The sequence below is a fragment of the Pristiophorus japonicus genome, chromosome 18 (genome assembly GCF_044704955.1).
Source record: "Pristiophorus japonicus isolate sPriJap1 chromosome 18, sPriJap1.hap1, whole genome shotgun sequence".
NCBI lineage: Eukaryota > Metazoa > Chordata > Chondrichthyes > Pristiophoridae > Pristiophorus > Pristiophorus japonicus.
In genome coordinates this window covers 84216449-84235176 of record NC_091994.1, presented here as the reverse complement: position 1 = coordinate 84235176, position 18728 = coordinate 84216449, and the positions used below count along the sequence as shown (strand labels likewise).

The window sequence follows — 18728 nt, the reverse complement described above, 5'->3', positions numbered from 1 at the left end:
AGAGATGGAAGCCATGGCATCCCTGGAGGACAGCAACTACAGCATAACGTTTAGTGTGATCTGGGAGTCAGAAATACCCAAGACTAAGAGCCAGGCACATGACTTTAAATTTGCAAGTGATACCATACCGGGAGACACTGTGGAATCAGTAGATGCAGCTCAGAAACAAGAGTGAACTGGATAAAATATGCAAGTGAACAAAATATTGGCAGGTGCAATTTAATGCAGGCAAGTGTAAAGTACGACACAAAGGAAGGAAAAATACACGGCACACATACTCCATCAATGGTGTTGAACTAGATAACGATGAAGCTGAAAGAGATCTAGAAATCTTAGTTGACTCGATGCTAAAAAATGTCCAACCAAGGCAGAGTAACAATCACCAAAGCCCATAAATTGTGGAACTACATAGCCAAAACAGTAGAATATAAGTCAGAGGAGAAAATTATCAAACTGTACATAGTGTTCTGGTCAGATTGTTCCTTGAATACTGCATCTAGTTCTCATTGTCAAGAGAGACATTTAACATGGAATATATTTGGATTTTCAAAAGGACTTCAATAATGTATTGCATAGTCGACTCATGACTATGGTCAGAACATATGGAGTCAGGGGAAAAGTAGCAGAATGGACAGCAACCTGGCTCCAAAACTGAAAACATAGAGTAGGGGTAAGGGTAGCTAAACAGCCTTGCAAAAGGTGGGAAGTGGCGTTCCACAGTGATCGGTGCAGGGACCACTGTTCACAATTTACATTAACAATTTGGACTCGGGAATCAGAAGGACAATGTTAAAATTTGCGGACGACACCAAATTGGGGAGGTGTAGTTAACACAAAGCATACGACAAAATACAAGGAGGACATTAATAAACTTGCAGAATGGGCGTGTAATTGGCAAATTAATTTCAATATGAATAAGTGTGAGGTGGTTCATTTTGGAAGGAAAAATAAAGAAGCCACATACTGCTTGGATAATAAGAGGCTAAATGGGGTAGAGGAACAGAGGGATCTGGGGGTACAGATACACAAACGCAGGTTAATAAGGCCATAAAAAGAGAAAACCAAACACTGGGATTCATTTCTAGAGGGATAGAATTGAAAAGCAGAGAAGTTATGTTGAACTTGTATCAAACCTTGGTTAGACCACACTTGGAGTACTGCGCACAGGAAAGATTGAACAGGGTGGGGCTCTTTTCTTTAGAAAAGAGAAGGCTGAGGGGGTGACCTGATAGAGGTCTTCAAGGTAATTTGATAAGGTAGATGTAGAGAAAAAATTTCCACTTGTGGAGAGTCCAGGATCCAGAAGTAGAGGTCATAAATATAAGATAATCACTAATAAATACAATAAGGAATTCAGGAGAAACTGATTTACCAAAAGAGTAGTTAGAATGTGGAACTTGCTGCCACATGGAGTGGTTGAGGTGAATAACATAGATGCATTTAAGGGGAAGCTAGATATGCAGATAAGGGAGAAAGGAATAGAGGGATATGCTGATAGGGTTAGATGAAGAGATATCAGAGGAGGCTGATGTGAAGCATATATGCCAGCACAGACCAGTTGGGCCAAATGGCTTGTTTCTGTGCTGTAGACTCCATGTAACCGATGCAAGTGCTGGTGGCAGTGCAGAGAAGAGCTTTAGGCTAATCCCCAGTGTCAGTGATCTGATATGTTAGGGCAGACTGGAGGAACTTGGGCTTTTCAACCTGGAAAGAACGCATTTGAAAGGTGATCTTAAAAAGAGGTATACAAGATTGTTGACGATATAGAAGAGGCTATCCTGGAACATTACTTTCAATAAAACTGTAGGAATAGAATTTGGAAACATAGGTTGAAACTAGCAAGAGATCATTTTAGGACTGAAATTAAAAACATCTTCACACAACGAGTGATTTTTGTGTGGAATAAAATTTCAGAAGAGGCCAAAACCCTGAAATCATTTAAGAAACAATTGAATGCTGCAGTGGGAGAACTTTAGGATCTCTCTAACTGGAAGAATTAAGATGGTCTGAATGGCCTTCCTCATCTGTAATTATCTTGTGATCTTGTGAAGTGGCTCTTTATGGCTGTCCTTTGGGTATACCCTTATTCACATTTATTTTCTCGCTAAGATTCATAAATGACATTTAATATGCCCTAAGGCTCTTAGTGTGATGCCATTTACTTCTCAGATCCTGGTGCCTCTATTTTTGTACCATTGTGCAATTTTTTTTACTTAATTACTGAAATAACATAATTGACATAACAGTATACATCCAGGTTAAATTAACAGCAACTTGCATTTTCATTGTACCTCTAATGTAGAAAACCATCGCAGGGTGCTTCACAGCGGCGTAACGAATAAAATGGATGCAAAGCCAAAGGAGATATTAGGATGGGTTACCAAAAGCTTGAACAAAGTAGTAACTTTTATGGAGGTTCTTAAAGAGAGGAAGGTGATGAGGAGCAGGGGTTTAAGGAGAAAATTACAGAGCATGGGGCCTAGATGTCTGAGGGCACAACCCCCAATAATGGGGTGAAGGGCGGAAACATGCAAAGGAACCCAGAGTCAGAGGAACGGAGTTTGAAGAGAGTTGAAGCACTGGAGGAGTTTACAGAGATAGATGGGCCAAGGCCATAGAGGGATTTTAAAATTAGGATAAATTTGAGGTGTGGGGGAGCAATGTAGGTCATCGAGGATATGATATTTGGCAAGCAGGACTTTGTGCAGGATAGGATATGGACGGCTGAATGTTGGATCTGTTGAAGTCTACTGAAGGTGGAGCATGGGAGGCTTGTCAGGAGACCAGTGGAATAATTGACAGCATCCGGGAGGGCACTGAGCACCTTAAGTCTCGTCGCTGAGAGCATGCAGTAAACAGGCGCAGGCAGCGGAAGGAGCATGCGGCAAACCAGACTCCCCACCCGCCCTTTCCTTCAACCACTGTCTGTCCCACCTGTGACTGAGACTGTAATTCCCATATTGGACTGTTCAATTACCTGAGAACTCACTTTTAGAGTGGAAGTAACTCTTCCTCGATTTCGAGGGACTGCCTATGATGATGACGATGGAATAATTGAGTCTTGAGGTGATAAAGGCATGAATGAGAGTTTCAGCAGCAGATGGGCTGAGGCAGGGATGGAGGCAGGTAATGTTACAAAGCTTAGGGTCCAAGTGGTTGTAAACGGTCTGATTCAGCCTGGGACAGCGACCGGGAAGGGAATAGAGTTTGTTAACAAAAGTGCAGAGTTTGTGGCGGGGTCAAAGGTGACGGCTTTGGTCTTCTCAATGTTTGGTTGGAGGAAATTGTGGCTCATCCAAGACTGAGTGTCAGAAAGGAGGTCTGACAGCTCAGAGGCAGTAGAGCAGTCACGAGAGGTGGTGGAGAGGTAGTGCTGGGTGTCATCAGCTGTGAATGTTTGTGAATGTTGTCACCAAAAGGCAGCACATAGATGAGGAAGAGGAGCAGCGAAGGAAAGATCCTTGGCGGACCCCAGAGATAATAGTGTGCGGCCAGGAAGAGAAGCCATTGCTGAAGATGCCCTGGTTACTATCAGATAGATGAATGGAACCAAGTCCATCGAGCTGGATAAGAGGTGCTGGAAGAGGATACTATGCTTGGCCGTGTCGAAGGCTATAGTGAGAAATAATGCCCCATGGTAACAGTTACAGAAAATGGCATTGGTGGCACTGGATATGGCCATTCCATGCTGTTGAAGAGATGGAAACCCGATTGAAGGGATTTATAAAAGGGAGTAATGAGAGAGATGGGCACAGATCTGGGAGGCGACAACACGTTCAAGGACTTTGAAGAAGAAAGGGAAGTTGAAATGGGATTGTAGTTTGCAAGGATATATCTTACAACTGTGCACACATCCCATCAACTTTTTCCATTATAAATTTCTATGTTCACAATTTATAATGGAAACTGCGTATGTACATTTGTCACTGCAATTACAGCACGATCCATTTACATAGGCAGTTTCCCATTATAAATTGTGGACATGGGAATTTATAATGGAAAAATATGACTTGATGCAAGATTTTTAATATATTACACATTAATATAAATGTGAATCAGCTAAAGAATTATTTTCTTTAATCTCAATTTAAAATGGGATTGTGCCATCTTTTTGGGAAGTGGAAGAGCCTTGGAGAGTTGTCTTGTCACATTAAAATTGCGTGCGAGCAATGGGATTTAAACAGCCCAGTGATGTTTTCCAATGCAGCCTGTATGGGCTAATGTAAAGTTCGCTGGTCTCAGCCAGAATAGCAGCATTAGCAGCTGTGACTGGACACAGCAGGGTAGATTTTGATTTAGTGCGATAGTGTAAATCGGGTGACAGCGAATCGGCAGCCCGTTATACATCTCTCCCGATATTTATTTCCACTGACTTGAAATGAATTCAGCCCCAGTTAGGGAGGAGAAAAATCAATCAGCATTACCACTCCTGATCACTGTCCAATGACCCTGCTTCAAAGCGCATGCATGAGGACATCATCGGAGAACAGGATCAAGTTTGGCTGCGATGATCACCCCATGCCGCCGCCCCCTCCAAGGACCCAGAAGTACTCACTGCCTCAACTCCCATAAAGCAAGGCCACTTGGACAAAGTAGTGGAGGGCTCCTGGCATCCTGGCCAGAGCCTTTAGAAGAGAAGAGGGAGAATTGTGAGAGCAGGAAATGGAAAATGCAATATGATAATAAGGGTCCAATAAGAGAGTTCTTATACTGGGGAATCAGATAAAGGCAAATGGAGGAGAGTGCCAATGTTGAAAAGCATAGGGAAGAAGATGAGATACCTCAAAAAGCAGTGATTAAGTGATGCCAAGCTTGGTTCTGAAAAGATTGTAGGAGAAAGGGATGAATGAAAGAGGTAAGGCGATCCAGGACTAGAAATTCCATTTTTGATCATTGCGATATTTTTCCACCAAAAATACCGCTATGACTCCGCTATGATTCTGAGGCCCAACATTCCGGATAAAATGCGCCCAGCGTTAAAAATCGGTGTTGCACGAGCGAATCGCTGCAAAAGAATTTAAAAATAAAAACTTTAACTTACCTTTTTTTCAGGTCTTCATACCTACCGCTGTTCCAAGGGCTGCAACGCAGGTTTTTCCCAGGCGTTTTTCCCATCCTACCTACGGGTACGCTGCAAGCCAAATATCGAGCGAGAGCGTTATTTCCAGTCTTGCACGCCGGTGATTCGCTCACCAACGGTTTTTAAAAACTGCCGACGCAAGACTTCAGCGAATTTCCTGGTTCGCCGTTTTTCGCCAAAAACGCCGAAATAGCGCCGAAAAAACAGGCGCAAGGTTGTGGAATTTCCATGCCCCGCAGTTTTAGAAAAGGATGAGTTCAAGTAGGAGCTGGTATAATCAGCCTTGATTTCAACACAGTGAGATTGCAGAAAGGAGGATGACCACGTATGCTGGGATATCTGGAGCGTGCAAGTTTCACAACATAAGTTACAGCGACATAATATCCTGAAAGTAGAAATCAATCAAGAAGCTTGTTTGTATTAAATTAAATTAAAATACTACAATGCGATCACACCAGACAAGTACGTTATAGCAGAATCACAGTTAATTAATGAGGCCATGGTCTAATTAGTACTGACTCAAATACACTTCCAATTATTGGCATGAAGGAGGAAAATTCCATCAGTTATTTTTGAATTTTTGTTTTAAAAAATGATTATGAATCAAATTACATTAAAAGTATTAGCAATATCATAGAAAATAATGGGGATTGATGTGAGCTGTTTAATATTTATGAATTATCACCTTCGCCTGACCCAGAAATCTGGATTACCTTTTATTGCAAACTGTGGAGAAAATAATTAAATATTAGGAGATCAGAGATCTGCTAATAGGCATACGTTAGACAGGGAGCTACTGCTTCCTTGTAGTGGCTGAATTATGCGAGATATTACGGTCAGTGTTTTATATATGAATATATTTCAGTTTTAATTCTGGTCTGTTGAATGTGTGTGGCACAAAGTGAATATTTGTTAGTATTGTTGTTCCTTCCAATGTGTATTTAGGGGAAAATTTTCATATCTGTTGCCCCCAGAATATGTCCATTCCCCAGGTACAATGTCAGGAAAATGGAGGCAGAAGCTCAGTGAGATGGGCCTCCATCCCATTTACATTGCCCTGGGATTTCCAGGGCTGCCTGGGAAAATCAGCTGGGCCCATCAGGGATGACTTTGCCTGGGATGCCCCTGGACCATGTTAACAACCCAGAGCAGAAAACAGCAGTAATCCTGATCCTGGACAGATGCAGCACCCTGTGGGCATGCTGCTCCAGTCAAACACATGGGCGGAGGGGTGGAGGGGGATGGAGAAAGTTTGCACCCTCCGCCCAGAAATTCATCCGAATCGGGCGAGGAGCTGTCAGGGGTGCTAATTCAGCTGTTGCACACCAGGGCTAGGGAGTGATAACGAAGGTTTGGTCGGTAAATTCGGCAGGCCCATTGCGCATGCGCGGAACTCTGAGTCAGACCCCGGGAACAGCCAAGTCTTAAAGGCGCGGCGTAGTAATGCACCCATTACAGTTTTATAAGTAAATTTCTCTCACGCTCAACTGCTATGTCTGTCTGCCGCTGCAAGATGGGAGGCTCACCACCGTGCTGTGTGTAAACGTTGCACTGACTGGGACCTCCGAGGAAAGCGTTTTCTCATCCCTTTAAGTAGCCAGCAGTTAACAACTCTGCAAGCCTGCGCCGACTGTTTTTCCAGACGTTGTTCTTGGCGGGCGCTCAATGAGGTGGCCGCCCCTAATTTTCCGACTGGGACACAAGTGTGGGCCTTGCACCAGGAATACGTCAGGATCGCACTGATCGTCAGCAGCCGGGCTACTGGTTTGCGTCCCCGGTGAGCCTCCAATGAATTTTCGGCCGGGCGCTAAATGCCGTGCTCCCAGTTGGTAACCTCTTACACTCCCATTAACGTCCCCTCTGGCCGCTAACTGAGGTATCAGACAACCGAAAATCTAGCCCTCAGTGTCCAGCTTTGTTACTTGGGTGAAGTACTCATCATCATCACAGGCAGTCCCTCGAAATCGAGGAAGACTTGCTTCCACTCTAAAAGTGAGTTCTCAGGTGACTGTTCAATACGGGAATTACAGTCCCTGTCACAAGTAGGACAGACAGTCATTGAAGGAAAGGGTGGGTGGGGAGTCTGGTTTTCCGCAAGCTCCTCCCGCTGCCTGCGCTTGATTTCTGCATGCTCTCAGCGATGAGACTCGAGGTGCTCAGCACCCTCCCGGACGCTCTTCCTCCATTTAGGGTGGTCCTTGGCCAGGGACTCCCAGGTGCCGGTGGGGATGTTGCACTTTATCAAGGAGGCTTTGAGGGTATCCTTGAAACGTTTCCTCCGCCCACCTGGGGATCGCTTGCCGTGTGGGATTTCCGAGTAGAGCGCTTGCTTTGGGAGTCTTGTGTTGGGCATGCGGATAATGTGGCCTGCCCAGCGGAGCTGGTCGAGTGTGGTCAGTGCTTCGATGCTGGGCATGTTGGCCTGATTGAGAACACTGACATTAGTGCGTCTATCTTCCCAGAGGATTGGCAGGATCTTGCGGAGACAGTGTTAGTGGTATTTCTCCAGCGATTGGCGAGGTACTGGGGGCCTGCTGTCATTTGTGGAGCCATACCCAGCAACAGTCAGCCTCTTTGAGAGAGGAAGGGAGGGAAAAAAAACAAAGGGCTAATTTTCATGACACCGGACGTTTCAAAGCACTTTGCAGCCAATGAAGTACTTTTGTAGTGTAGTCACTGTTGTAATGTAGGAAACGCGGCAGCCAATTTGTGCACAGGCAAGCTCCCACAAACAGGAACGTGATAATGAGCAGATAATTTTTTTTTTTGTTATGTTGATCGAGGGATAAATATTGGCCAGGATACGGGGGATAACTTTACTGCTCTTCTTCAAAATGGTGCCATGGGATCTTTTACGCCCAAACGAGCGGGCCTCGTTTTAACGTCTCATCTGAAATATGGCACCTCCGACAGTGCAGCGCTCACTCAGCACTGCACTGGAGTGTCAGCCTAGATTTTTTTGTGCTCAAGTCTCTGGAGTGGGACTTGAACCCACGACCTTCTGGCTCAGAAGCGAACGTGCTACCCACTGAGCCGCAACTGACTTTGATTAAAAAGTTAATGAGCAGCACTTGCCGAGAGTATAAATGTGAAACTCTTGACATCAGTCGTGCATTCTGTGAAACAGGCATGGGAGCAGAGGGTGTAACATGAGCCATAATTTTCGTTGCACCAAAAGGTAAATTCAGGAGATGACTCCAACCCATGCTGAAGAGGTTAAGCTTTGAGTGAAGCCTTGTTGATCTAGACAACAAATGAATCACGCTCATTAGTAACTGCTCATGGGTACAGTAGAGCAGTGATTATGTTACTGCACTAATAATCCAGAGAACATGACATCAAATCCCACCATGGCACTTTGAGGATTTGAATTCAATTTTTTTTTAAATGTTGGAAATAAATGTTATGGCCATGACTGTTGTAAAATCCCAACTAGTTCACTAATGTCCTTACCCAGTCCCATACCAAAATAGTTGACTCTTAACTGGCAAGCAAGCTACTTGGTGGCCCATCATCACTGTAATGTATTTGCTTCATGGGTTCTTGGCTTAAAAATTCATAGCAACACATTACTATTAATAACTAGTTGGTTTATTAACAAAGGTTTAACAATCACACTACACATTACCAGTTCATCCACCAGGCTCATAACTGCATACCTCATCGTGGATGACCTAGATCCAACTGGCTGGGGTTTTATTGAATCTTGTGAACATCACGTGACTGACTAAGCCACTCACAATGCAACAGCTCTAAAACTATTAAAACCTGTGAACATACTCACAGGTGCATACATTACAATCACCTTCTCAGGGCGACTAGGGAGGGACTATAAATGCCAGCATTGCCAGATAAAGATTTTTTTTTTAATTGCCTGCAATGTTCCCTTAGCCTTTCCCTGCATTGCACAGTGGTTTCATGTTTGCAATTGATTCAGCTTCCCTTTCCTCAATTCATCTCACTTTCTGATTCTTAATACCCGTGCAAAGATTTTTTTTTAATTGATGCTGGGGTCTTTAGGGAGGGACCCGACTCCTCGGAGCAATGCTCTACCATGATTACATTCAACAGTGTAACTACTGCACATTACGATAGGTGGGTTCAGTTTTCCATGCTTTTTATGCCCTCTCTCAGAATCAAGAGAACGTTCAGTGCTGTACCCTGGCGGTGGAAGGAACGTACCACATCTGTCACCAAGAGCAGGTGATCATATAATAGCAGCTACATAGAGGAGACCTGACTCCTCTGTTTTGTAATGGGTTGCATTTGAACCCAGGCTCCAGAGGGGACAGACTCCGTGCTTTCTATCAGAATGCACCATTCGGTCTTCCCTCAAAGACAGGTAATTTTCATCTTCTCAATCCGGCTTGGACTTGAACTCCAAGCTCAGCAATGAATCGGCAACGTTTTAAGTCCACTGCCCTGCTCAGTCTATCAAGGGGAGATTTTATCTGCTTGGCCTAGTTTGGATTTCAATCCAGCTGTCAGAAATGAAAGGAGCGTGCGATAAGATCCTGCACCAGTCCATGCCCGTCACAGAGAGGAGATTGGTCTGGGCACCATTTCAAATCCAAGCACCTTGAGTCGAAAGATAATGTTTTACTTCTAACACAAAGTGCCTCTCAAGCCCCATCAGAAATAGGCTTTTTGTCCTATCCATCTGATTCTAAACTCCAGGCCCAGGGATGTAAGCTGATGTCCCAGCACAGTGTTATCATGCAGCAACAGGAGAGTTTCACCCACTTGCGTCACGACAGGACAAACACCACGGATGAAAGAACGCAGAGTGCCACCAAGCCATCCCCTCCCCCCAATCAATCTGTGTAGGATGGATTTAAAGCAAGTTCCCAGAGATTAAAGGGCACCGTTGTGACACACAGCCAATCCAGTCCCCACCTACACTATCCTTTCATTAGAAAATCTCCATCTAAATGAGTTTCTATCAAGCACTATTGTCAAATATGAACAAGCAAAATTTGTCTAATATTGGGAATCAAAAGAATATATTTTTCCTTAAAACAAGCCATTTAGTGAAACAGTTAGGAATTCATGCAGTGACTTATTAAGTCTCTCAAACATTCATGTCACCTCAATTACTTTGAAGTGTAGTGGCTGTAGGTTTGCAAGCAATTATGGCAGCCAATTTGTGCATAGTGAGATCCCACACAAACAGCAATGAGGTGAATGATCAGTGTAACTACTGCACGTTACGATAGGAACACCATCACCTGCAAGTTCCACTCTCACACACCATCCCGACTTAGACACGTACTGGTGTGGACAGATCCAATCCGGTCAATTACTGGCCCATCGGTCTACTCTCCATCAGCAAAGTGATGGAAGGTGTCGTCGACAGTGCTACCAAGTAACCTGCTCATCGATGCTTGGTTTGGGTTTTGCCAGAACCACTCAGCTCCAGACCTCATTATAGCCTTGGTCCAAACATGGACAAAAGAGTTGAGGTGAGTGACTGCCCTTGACAGCAAGGCAGCATTTGACAGAGTGTGGTGTCAAAGAGCCCCAGTAAAATTGAAGTAAATGTGAATCTGGAAAAACTCTCCACTGGCTGGAGTCATACTTAGCACAAAGGACATTTGCTGCAGGAGTTCCTTGAGGCAGTGTTTTTGGCCCAGCCATCTTCAACTGCTTCATCAATGATCTTCCCGCCATCATAAGGTCAGAAGTGGTGATGATTGCAGTGTTCTGTTCCATTCATAACTCCACAGATAATGAAGCAGGAAGATCTAGACAACATTCAGGCTTGGGCTGATAAGTGGAAAGTAACATTTGCACCACACACGTGCCAGGCAATGACCATCTCCAATAAGAGAAAGTCTAATCATCTTCTGCTTGACATTACCATTATCAAATTCCCCACCTTCAACATCCTGGGGGGATCACCATTGACCAGAAACTTAATTGGACCAGCCACATAAATATTGTGGCTACAAGAGCTGGTCAGAGGCTGGATATCCTGTGGCAAGTAACTCTCCTCCTGACTCTCCAAAGCCAAAAGTACAAGTCGGGAATGTGATTGCATGCTCTCCACTTGCCTGGATGAGTGCAGCTCCAATAACACTCATGAAGCTCGACACAATCCAGGACCAAGCCGCCAGCTTGATTTGGCACCCCATCCACCACCTTAAACAGTCACTTCCTTCCCCCCCACCTCCCCCACAGGTCCACAGTGTTTACAAATGTGTACCATCTACAAGATGCACTGCAGGAACTTGCCAAGATGACTTCGACAGCACTTCCCAAACCCGCGACGTCTACCACCTAGCAGTACAAGGGCAGCAAGTGCATGGGAACGCCATCCTGACTTGGAAATATATTGCCATTGCTTTGTCGTATCAAAATCCTGGAATTCTCTACCTCCTCGAGTTCTCTTCCTAACAGCACTGTGGGAGTACCTCTATCGCACACGTACTTGACGGACGTGCTCTCCAAGCTGGGGTTTTGGGATGGTATTCGCAATTGGATCCAACTGGTCTACACAGACATCAGTAGCACAGTTCTAATCAACGGGTGGGAAACTGAAAGCTTTCCGATCAGGTCTGGAGTCAGGCAAGGCTGCCCCCTCTCCTCTGTCTTGTTTGTGTGCTGTATCGAGCCCTTTGCCGAGTCCATCAGGAAGGATGCGAGCATTAGAGGAGTGACGATCCCAGGCAGCGGAGGTGCTCAGGTCAAGACGTCCCTGTACATGGACGATATCACCATCTTTTGCTCGGATCCGCAGTCAGTCCGCAGATTGCTCACAATCTGCGATCAGTTTGAACTGGCCTCGGGAGCGAAGGTCAATTGCAGCGAAAGCGAGGCCATATTCTTTGGCAACTGGGCTGACCGATCCTTTATTCCCTTCACCGTTAAGCCAGATTACCTGAAGGTGTTGGGAATATGGTTCGGAGCGGACGGGGCGTGCGCCAAAAACTGGGAAGAGCGTATCGCCAAAGTGAAACAAAAACTGGGATGGTGGAAGCTGTGCTCCCTCTCCATCGCAGGAAAAAACCTGGTCATCAGGAGTGAGGTGCTCTCGGTGTTGTTGTACATGGCGCAGGTCTGGCCCATACCCCACTCCTGCGCTGCGGCAGTCACCCGGGCCGTCTTCCACTTTGTCTGGAGGTCCAAAATGGACCGTGTCCGCAGAGACACGATGTACAAATCTCTGGGCAGTGAAGGAAAGGATGTTCCGAACGTGGCCCTCATCCTGATGGCCACCTTTGTGTGCGGTGCATCAAGCTGTGCACAGACCCCCGGTACACAAACACCAAGTGTCACTACCTGCTGAGGTTCTACCTGTTCCCGGTGTTGTGAAGGATGTGTCTGGCCACGCTGCCGCGAAACGCCCCCACCAATTGCACCATGCCTGTCCACCTGTCCTTCGTGGAAAAGTTTTTCAGAAAAAACCCCTTTGACCACAAGGCCATAAAGCAGTGGTCGGCACGTAAGGTCCTGGATGCCCTACGAAAGGAGAGGGTGGACCCTGCAGGGTGGTTCCCCGAGCAGACTGTCAAACTCGTCTGGCAGAACGTCTCATCGCCAGAGCTTTCAGACAAGCACCAAGACGTAGCTTGGTTGGTGGTGAGGAGGGCCCTACCTGTCAGATCCTTCATGCACAGCCGGGGTTTCAGAGACACGGCACTCTGCCCCCGAGTTGGCTGTGGTGCGGATGAGACTGTCATCCATCTCCTTCGGGATTGCCCCTTTGCAAGGCAGGTCTGGAAGGAAATGCAGTGGTTGCTGTCGAGGTTCATCCCAAGCAGCTCCGTAACACAGGACTCTGTGCTCTACGGACTGTTCCCAGGGACAACACACCGAGACAGACATCATCTGCTGCTGGAGGGCCATCAACTCGGTGAAAGACGCACTTTGGTCTTGCCGAAACTTGCTGGTCTTCCAGAGCAAGGAGATATCCACATCTGCGTGTTGCAGACTGGCGCAATCCAAGATCCAGGAGTACGTGCTGAGGGACGCACTAAAAATTGGTGCAGTCGCCACAAAGGCACGGTGGGGAAGAGCCACAGTTTAAAGCCCTTGCGGCGCGGTAAACCCAGGGGCTGGTATCAGTATAAAACTCCCCTCGGGCTGTACTTGTAAACCTTTGTATACATAGAGCACCGTGATCTGAAAAAACCTATGTAGTGCCATGTATAATGCAAGTTTTGTTTAGTAATGCATGTTGCAAAGAAATGTAACTGTACCCTCACCCATTCCATGTACCGTATAGTGCCACTAGTAATGTAATTTGATGACTGTATTACAATGTATCCTGGATTGTACTGAAATGTACCTCGAAATGTAAAGCAAGTAAATGTATTGAACGGAACTGCCGTTAGCATCCAAATATATTGTATGGAATTGCTGACCCCATCCAAATGTACTGAACTGCCTTCCAATGTATTGTGGAAATTTTTACATGAATAAAGTATATTTTGAAATTAAAAAAAAAAACAGTTTGTCTGTTTTTGTTGTAGTTGGCTGAGGGAGTAAAGTTGGCCAAACTGCTGGGCTAGGCCGCCACGCTGCTGCTTCCGCTCCCCAGCCTGCTCCGATGGTGCTCACAGTCTGTGCGTCCCGGCCTGCGAGTACCATCGGAGCAGGCCGGGGAGTGGAAGGAGCAGTGTGGCGGTACACCACTCCAGGGAGCAGCACGTGCTGGAGCTTGAGAGCAACGGCAGCGAAGAGGGCGACTGGATTGGACGTCACCAAGATCCAGGTCGGTGATTGGAGCGTGGGCAGGTACAGCAGGAGCGGCGAGGTCGGGGCGAAGGAGCGGCAAGAGTTCATAGATGGATGTGATCGGGGCCCGGGAAAGGTGTGAGTTCGGGGCCCAGAAGAGGCGAGGGCCCAGGGGCAGCACGGGCCAGCCCACACTGCGATATGTGTGCGCACTAGGTCCATGCAGCAGGGCTGGTTTCCAGTCACCTTAGGTAATCCTTGCCACTGGACCAAGACCTAGCTCTGTCAAGCCCGTGTGGCGGCTGGTGTGCAACGGCCACCACACGTTTAAAAAAAAAAATCCAAGCACAGGCATCTTCCACCCTTCAAGATTTAGTTCGGGATCTGGAATCTTAGGTCCTTCATTGAAACAGCTGTGAACTTTTTAGCGTGGAAGCAAGTCATCCTCGATTCGAGGGACTGCTTATGATGATGATGAATGCTGGCCAGGGCATTGGGAGAACTCTCTGTCCTTCTTCAAATAGTGCCATGGGATCATTAACAGAAAAAAAAGGTTGGATGGAGCCTCGGCTTCGCTCCTCATTGGAAGAACGGGACTTCTGACAACTAAGCATTCCCTCAATACTGCACTGGTATCAACCTAAATTATGTGTTCAAGTCCTGAAGTCAGGCTTTTCACTAATAGCACAATTTTCCTTCCAATGACAGATGATGCCTTTCACAAGTTACGGTCAGGGGGCTCCTGTGATTATATCAACATTTGCTGGTGCACCACACAGAAGAGTGTGAAAACCATTGTAATAGAGGGAACATTACTTTACAGCTATCCCATGCTGACACAAGGGTGCTGAATTTACTTGGACAGACTCCTTCTATAACTCAGACAGGAATCTGGCAGAATGCCTCAACAAAAAAAGGCCTAGACCCGGATACACGAAGTTCCCACCTAAACTGGGCTTTTCCATGAGGCCTTGAAAGGGGCGGAGCCTCTGCCCTCCCTCTCTTTACAAGGCCAAGGATGTGGATGGGGTGGGGCTGAGGGCAGGATTCACTACATGGGGATTTTCCACTTTCCTGGGCCCAGGCACCTGGACTCGGGATAACAGACAGATGCTAGAGCACTTCCGCAGCCAATGGGATGGGCAGGTGCCCAAGCTGTGCCTGTAGGGGTGCAAATCATGTGCCCTCTCGCTAACCCCCCCTGGGAGAGTGGTGCTTGGCACGATCGCAGCAAAGCTGGCAGGATTACATCCTGCTCATTTACGAGGCCCTGGTGCCTGGAAATGTTCCATTCTCAGCAACAAGATCCCTTACAAACATACAACATTCTTACAAGGCTTGACAGGGTAGATGCAGGAAGGATATTTCCTCTGGCTGCGGAGTCTAGAACCAGGGGTCACAGTCTCAGAATAAGGCCATTTAGGACTGAGATGAGGAGAAATGTCCTCACTCAGAGGGTGGTAAATCTTTGGAATTCTCTACCTCAGAGGGCTGTGGAAACTCAGTCTTTGAGTATATTCAAGGCAGAGATTGGTAGATTTTTGGATATTAAGGGAATCAAGGGATATAGGGATAGTGCAGGAAAGTGGAGTTGAGGTCGATGATCAGCCATGATCTTATTGAATAGCGGAGCAGGCTCAAGGGGCCAACTCCTGCTCCTATTATGCACTTATGTTACCACGCTGTGGTGAGCTCCCCCCGAAAAACTGTTAAAGGGCCACTGTCTTCATTCGAATAATCTTTAGCGAGAGTTTTCCCTGTTAAAGAAATAACTTGCTTATATACAGCACCTTTCACAACATCAGGATATCCAAAGTGATTGAAATACTTTTGAAGTGTAGTCACTGTTGTACTGTAGGAAACACGGCAGCCAATTTTTGCACAGCAAGCTCCCACAAACAGATAGTGAGCAGTTAATCTGTTTTAGTGATGTTGGTTGAGGGGTGAATCTTGGCCAGGACACTGGAAGTTTGCCGATGGGGGAGCAATGCACACGTTCCTATTTCCAAAACCAAAATATCCTTGGTCACACTGCAATCCCTAGATGTGATATCAAGCTCAAAGCTGCAGCATCCCATTACCAACTGGCATGTGTGGCTTCAAAATCCATAATTACACTTTGCATTCTTGCATCCGAGACCAACCAGCTTTCTTTTTTTCTTAAATAGAGCAACGGAGCAGACAGTCATCTTGAATTCTGTCCTGCAACATTAGTTCTGTCATTATAAAGTAATCAGGATGCTGGGAGTTAGACAGGCCGAGATTTAAACCGTGCCCGATGCACAAAAACCAAGCTACTTAACGGGAACGGAATGTCAAAGAGATTATAAAAATACGTTATTATTTTTAAGCCATTGACTTGGCTGGCCTAGCAACAGTCTGCCATTTTCAGTTTCTTTCCCTCAAGTGACCTCACTAAAGAGGACGAGTTATCTACATCACAGAACAGTTAGAGACATTTTAATGAGGGATATAACTGAAGTTCAGTCTCGGAGACAGTCTGGGAACACCTGATTCAATCGCAGCCATATGACCATACGATGTACTTTAACACATGGTTGTTCTTTGGCTGTAAGAGGCTCGAAGTGAAGTTTGAAAAGTTTCTATGGGGCACAAGTTCACTACAGGAAAATGGCCTTTAAGTTGGCCATAAGCTGTCAGCCTCAGCACAAGGAAACCTGGTGCAGCAAATGGCAATGCATCACTGGGACAGAAGAGGGTGCTATTCTGAGCTGGGGGTGAAGGAGTCTTGAAGAGGCAGAGTAAAGAGGGCGTTGTGCCTAACTTGTATTAAATCAGAAAGAAAGAAAAACAAAGACTTGCATTGCATGACCTCTGGATGTGCCGAAGTACTTCACAGCCAATGAAGCACTTTTGAAGCATGGTCACTATTCTAAGCTGGGGAGATACAGCAGCCAATCTGCACAGCAAACTCCCACAAACAGCAATGAGGTAAATAATCTGTTTTTTTAATGATGATTGATAAAAATTGGCCAGGACACCGGGGTGACCGCTCGTGCTCTTATCAAAATCGTGCCATGGGACCTCACGGGCAGATGGGGCCTCAGTTTAGCTTCTCATCCAAAAGACGGCACCTCCGACAGTGCAGCACTGAAGTGTGAGCCTAGATTATGTGATCATATCTCTGGAGTGGGATTTAAACCCACAACCTTCTGACTCAGAGGCGAGAGTGCTACCCACTGAGCCACAGCTGACACTGAGAGGGGGACATCAGTGAGGGCTGACATCGTATTTATGGTATACATACCAACACTGCGGCCACCATGGTGATTGGAACTTGCACACACTAAACCATAGAGCAGTAGGGGGCAGCTCAGTCCCCAGACAGCAAACTCCCTATCCCAGGCTGCCTGGGGTCAGGTGGTAAATAGAGGCATGCGCTTCTGCTCAGTGCAGAAGGTTGAAAATCCAACGAAAAATTCAACCCCAGGGTTGCTTTTTGGTGCTACCTGGAGACCAGGTTGTGATTGGGTGATCACCTCCAATAAATGTGATGAAATCAGTGAAACTGAACACCCACTCCTGAAATCAACCTGCATCACAGGCACGACCACAGATAAGAAAGACTTGCATTTATATAGCACCGTTCATAACCACCAAACATCTCAAAGTGCGTTACAGCCAATGAAGTACTTTTGGAGTGTAGCCACCGTTGTAATGTGGGAAACATGGTTTAACGACTCATCCGAAAGACAGTGCAACACTCCCTCAGCACTGCACTGAAGTTGCTGGAGTGGGACTTTGAACCCACAACCTTCTGACTCAGAGATGAGAGTGCTACCCACTGAGCCACAGCTGACACTGGGAGGGGGACATCAGTGAGGGGAAAAGAACACAACAAATGCCCCAAAATTGGGGGACAAACATCCCTCTCGCCTGCATGGTGCAAGGTTGACCTCAAGGAGGGATAATTCCAGGGAGAAAAGGATAAAGAGAGGGAGTCTTCCAGCTCATGCCATTCCAGGCTTAAATCTCATTCTCTAGGCAGCTGTGGCAGTCGGCAGCGTTCAAGAACAGAGCCAAAAAAGTTCGTCCACAATATACAAAAAAAACAACCAAAGTAGAACCCGCGGGGCAGCAGAATGACCATGGCGAATGGTGTCCCTGATACCCCTCGGGGCTTGTATCGATGAGAAATTCAAATGTCCCATATTGAAATGATCGAACAACCGGCTCTCAATTTCCTGGCGATTTACCGTAGCCACGGTTTCTGAAAGCCACGCTGTTTCAATTTCCATCTTAATCCCTTTAATGATGGGTCGGATGAGAAAGTACTTTTATTAAAACATTCTGCGGGCTACAAAAATACATTAAGGGAGACGCTCGTGTGCAATATAATCATTTTGCTCTTAAAACGTGACAAGTTCAATTGGAAGTCACCATGCAGGGATAATACACGGGATCTAAATACCGTGTAAGAGCGGCTTGAACAGGGCAGCACATCGCTGGGAGTTGATTGGAAACACAGATTGGGAAATGTACATCTATAAATATCCTGATAACAAATGCATGCAGTCTATGCTGGCTAAAGACTTTGTCTTCTCGACTCCCCAACCCCACTCCCGAAGAATTTGCATCTGTTCGACTTACCCAGGGCAAGGTCCATCAGATGGAGAAGGAGGAAGGGACGTTGGAAAAGGCTCTTCCTGCTCATTTTTGGTCAGTTTCAAACTCCGGGTTCAGAAGGTGCCGGGTAAAAAGCTCCATTCAGTACACCACTCCGGCAGATCCTCATCCTACAGCAAGCAAACCCCGGCAGCTCACTGACCGAAAATTACATCCACTCAAAATGCAACTTGATGGGAGTTTGAGAGATTTAAAAAAAAAAGAATTATTAATAACTGTGTTCGATTATATATTTAGCTGGGATCTCCGAGATGAGAATTCAGCTCCATTCCCCAGCTTGACACGGGGATTACTGACTCGGAGATTTGGCTGCAACCTCTCC

General features: G+C 46.2%; 1 protein-coding gene across 1 annotated transcript in view; it reads right to left on the bottom strand.

Annotated features, from left to right (window-relative positions):
• Positions 1 to 18522, bottom strand: part of igsf21a (immunoglobin superfamily, member 21a) — a 364267-nt gene extending 345745 nt beyond the window's left edge. Inside the window, exon 1 of the mRNA XM_070860200.1 lies at positions 18371 to 18522. Coding sequence (XP_070716301.1) covers positions 18371 to 18434 — 64 coding nt within the window. The 5' untranslated portion in view covers positions 18435 to 18522. The remainder of the gene's footprint in view (positions 1 to 18370) is intronic.
• Between the last annotated feature and the right edge of the window lie 206 nt (positions 18523 to 18728).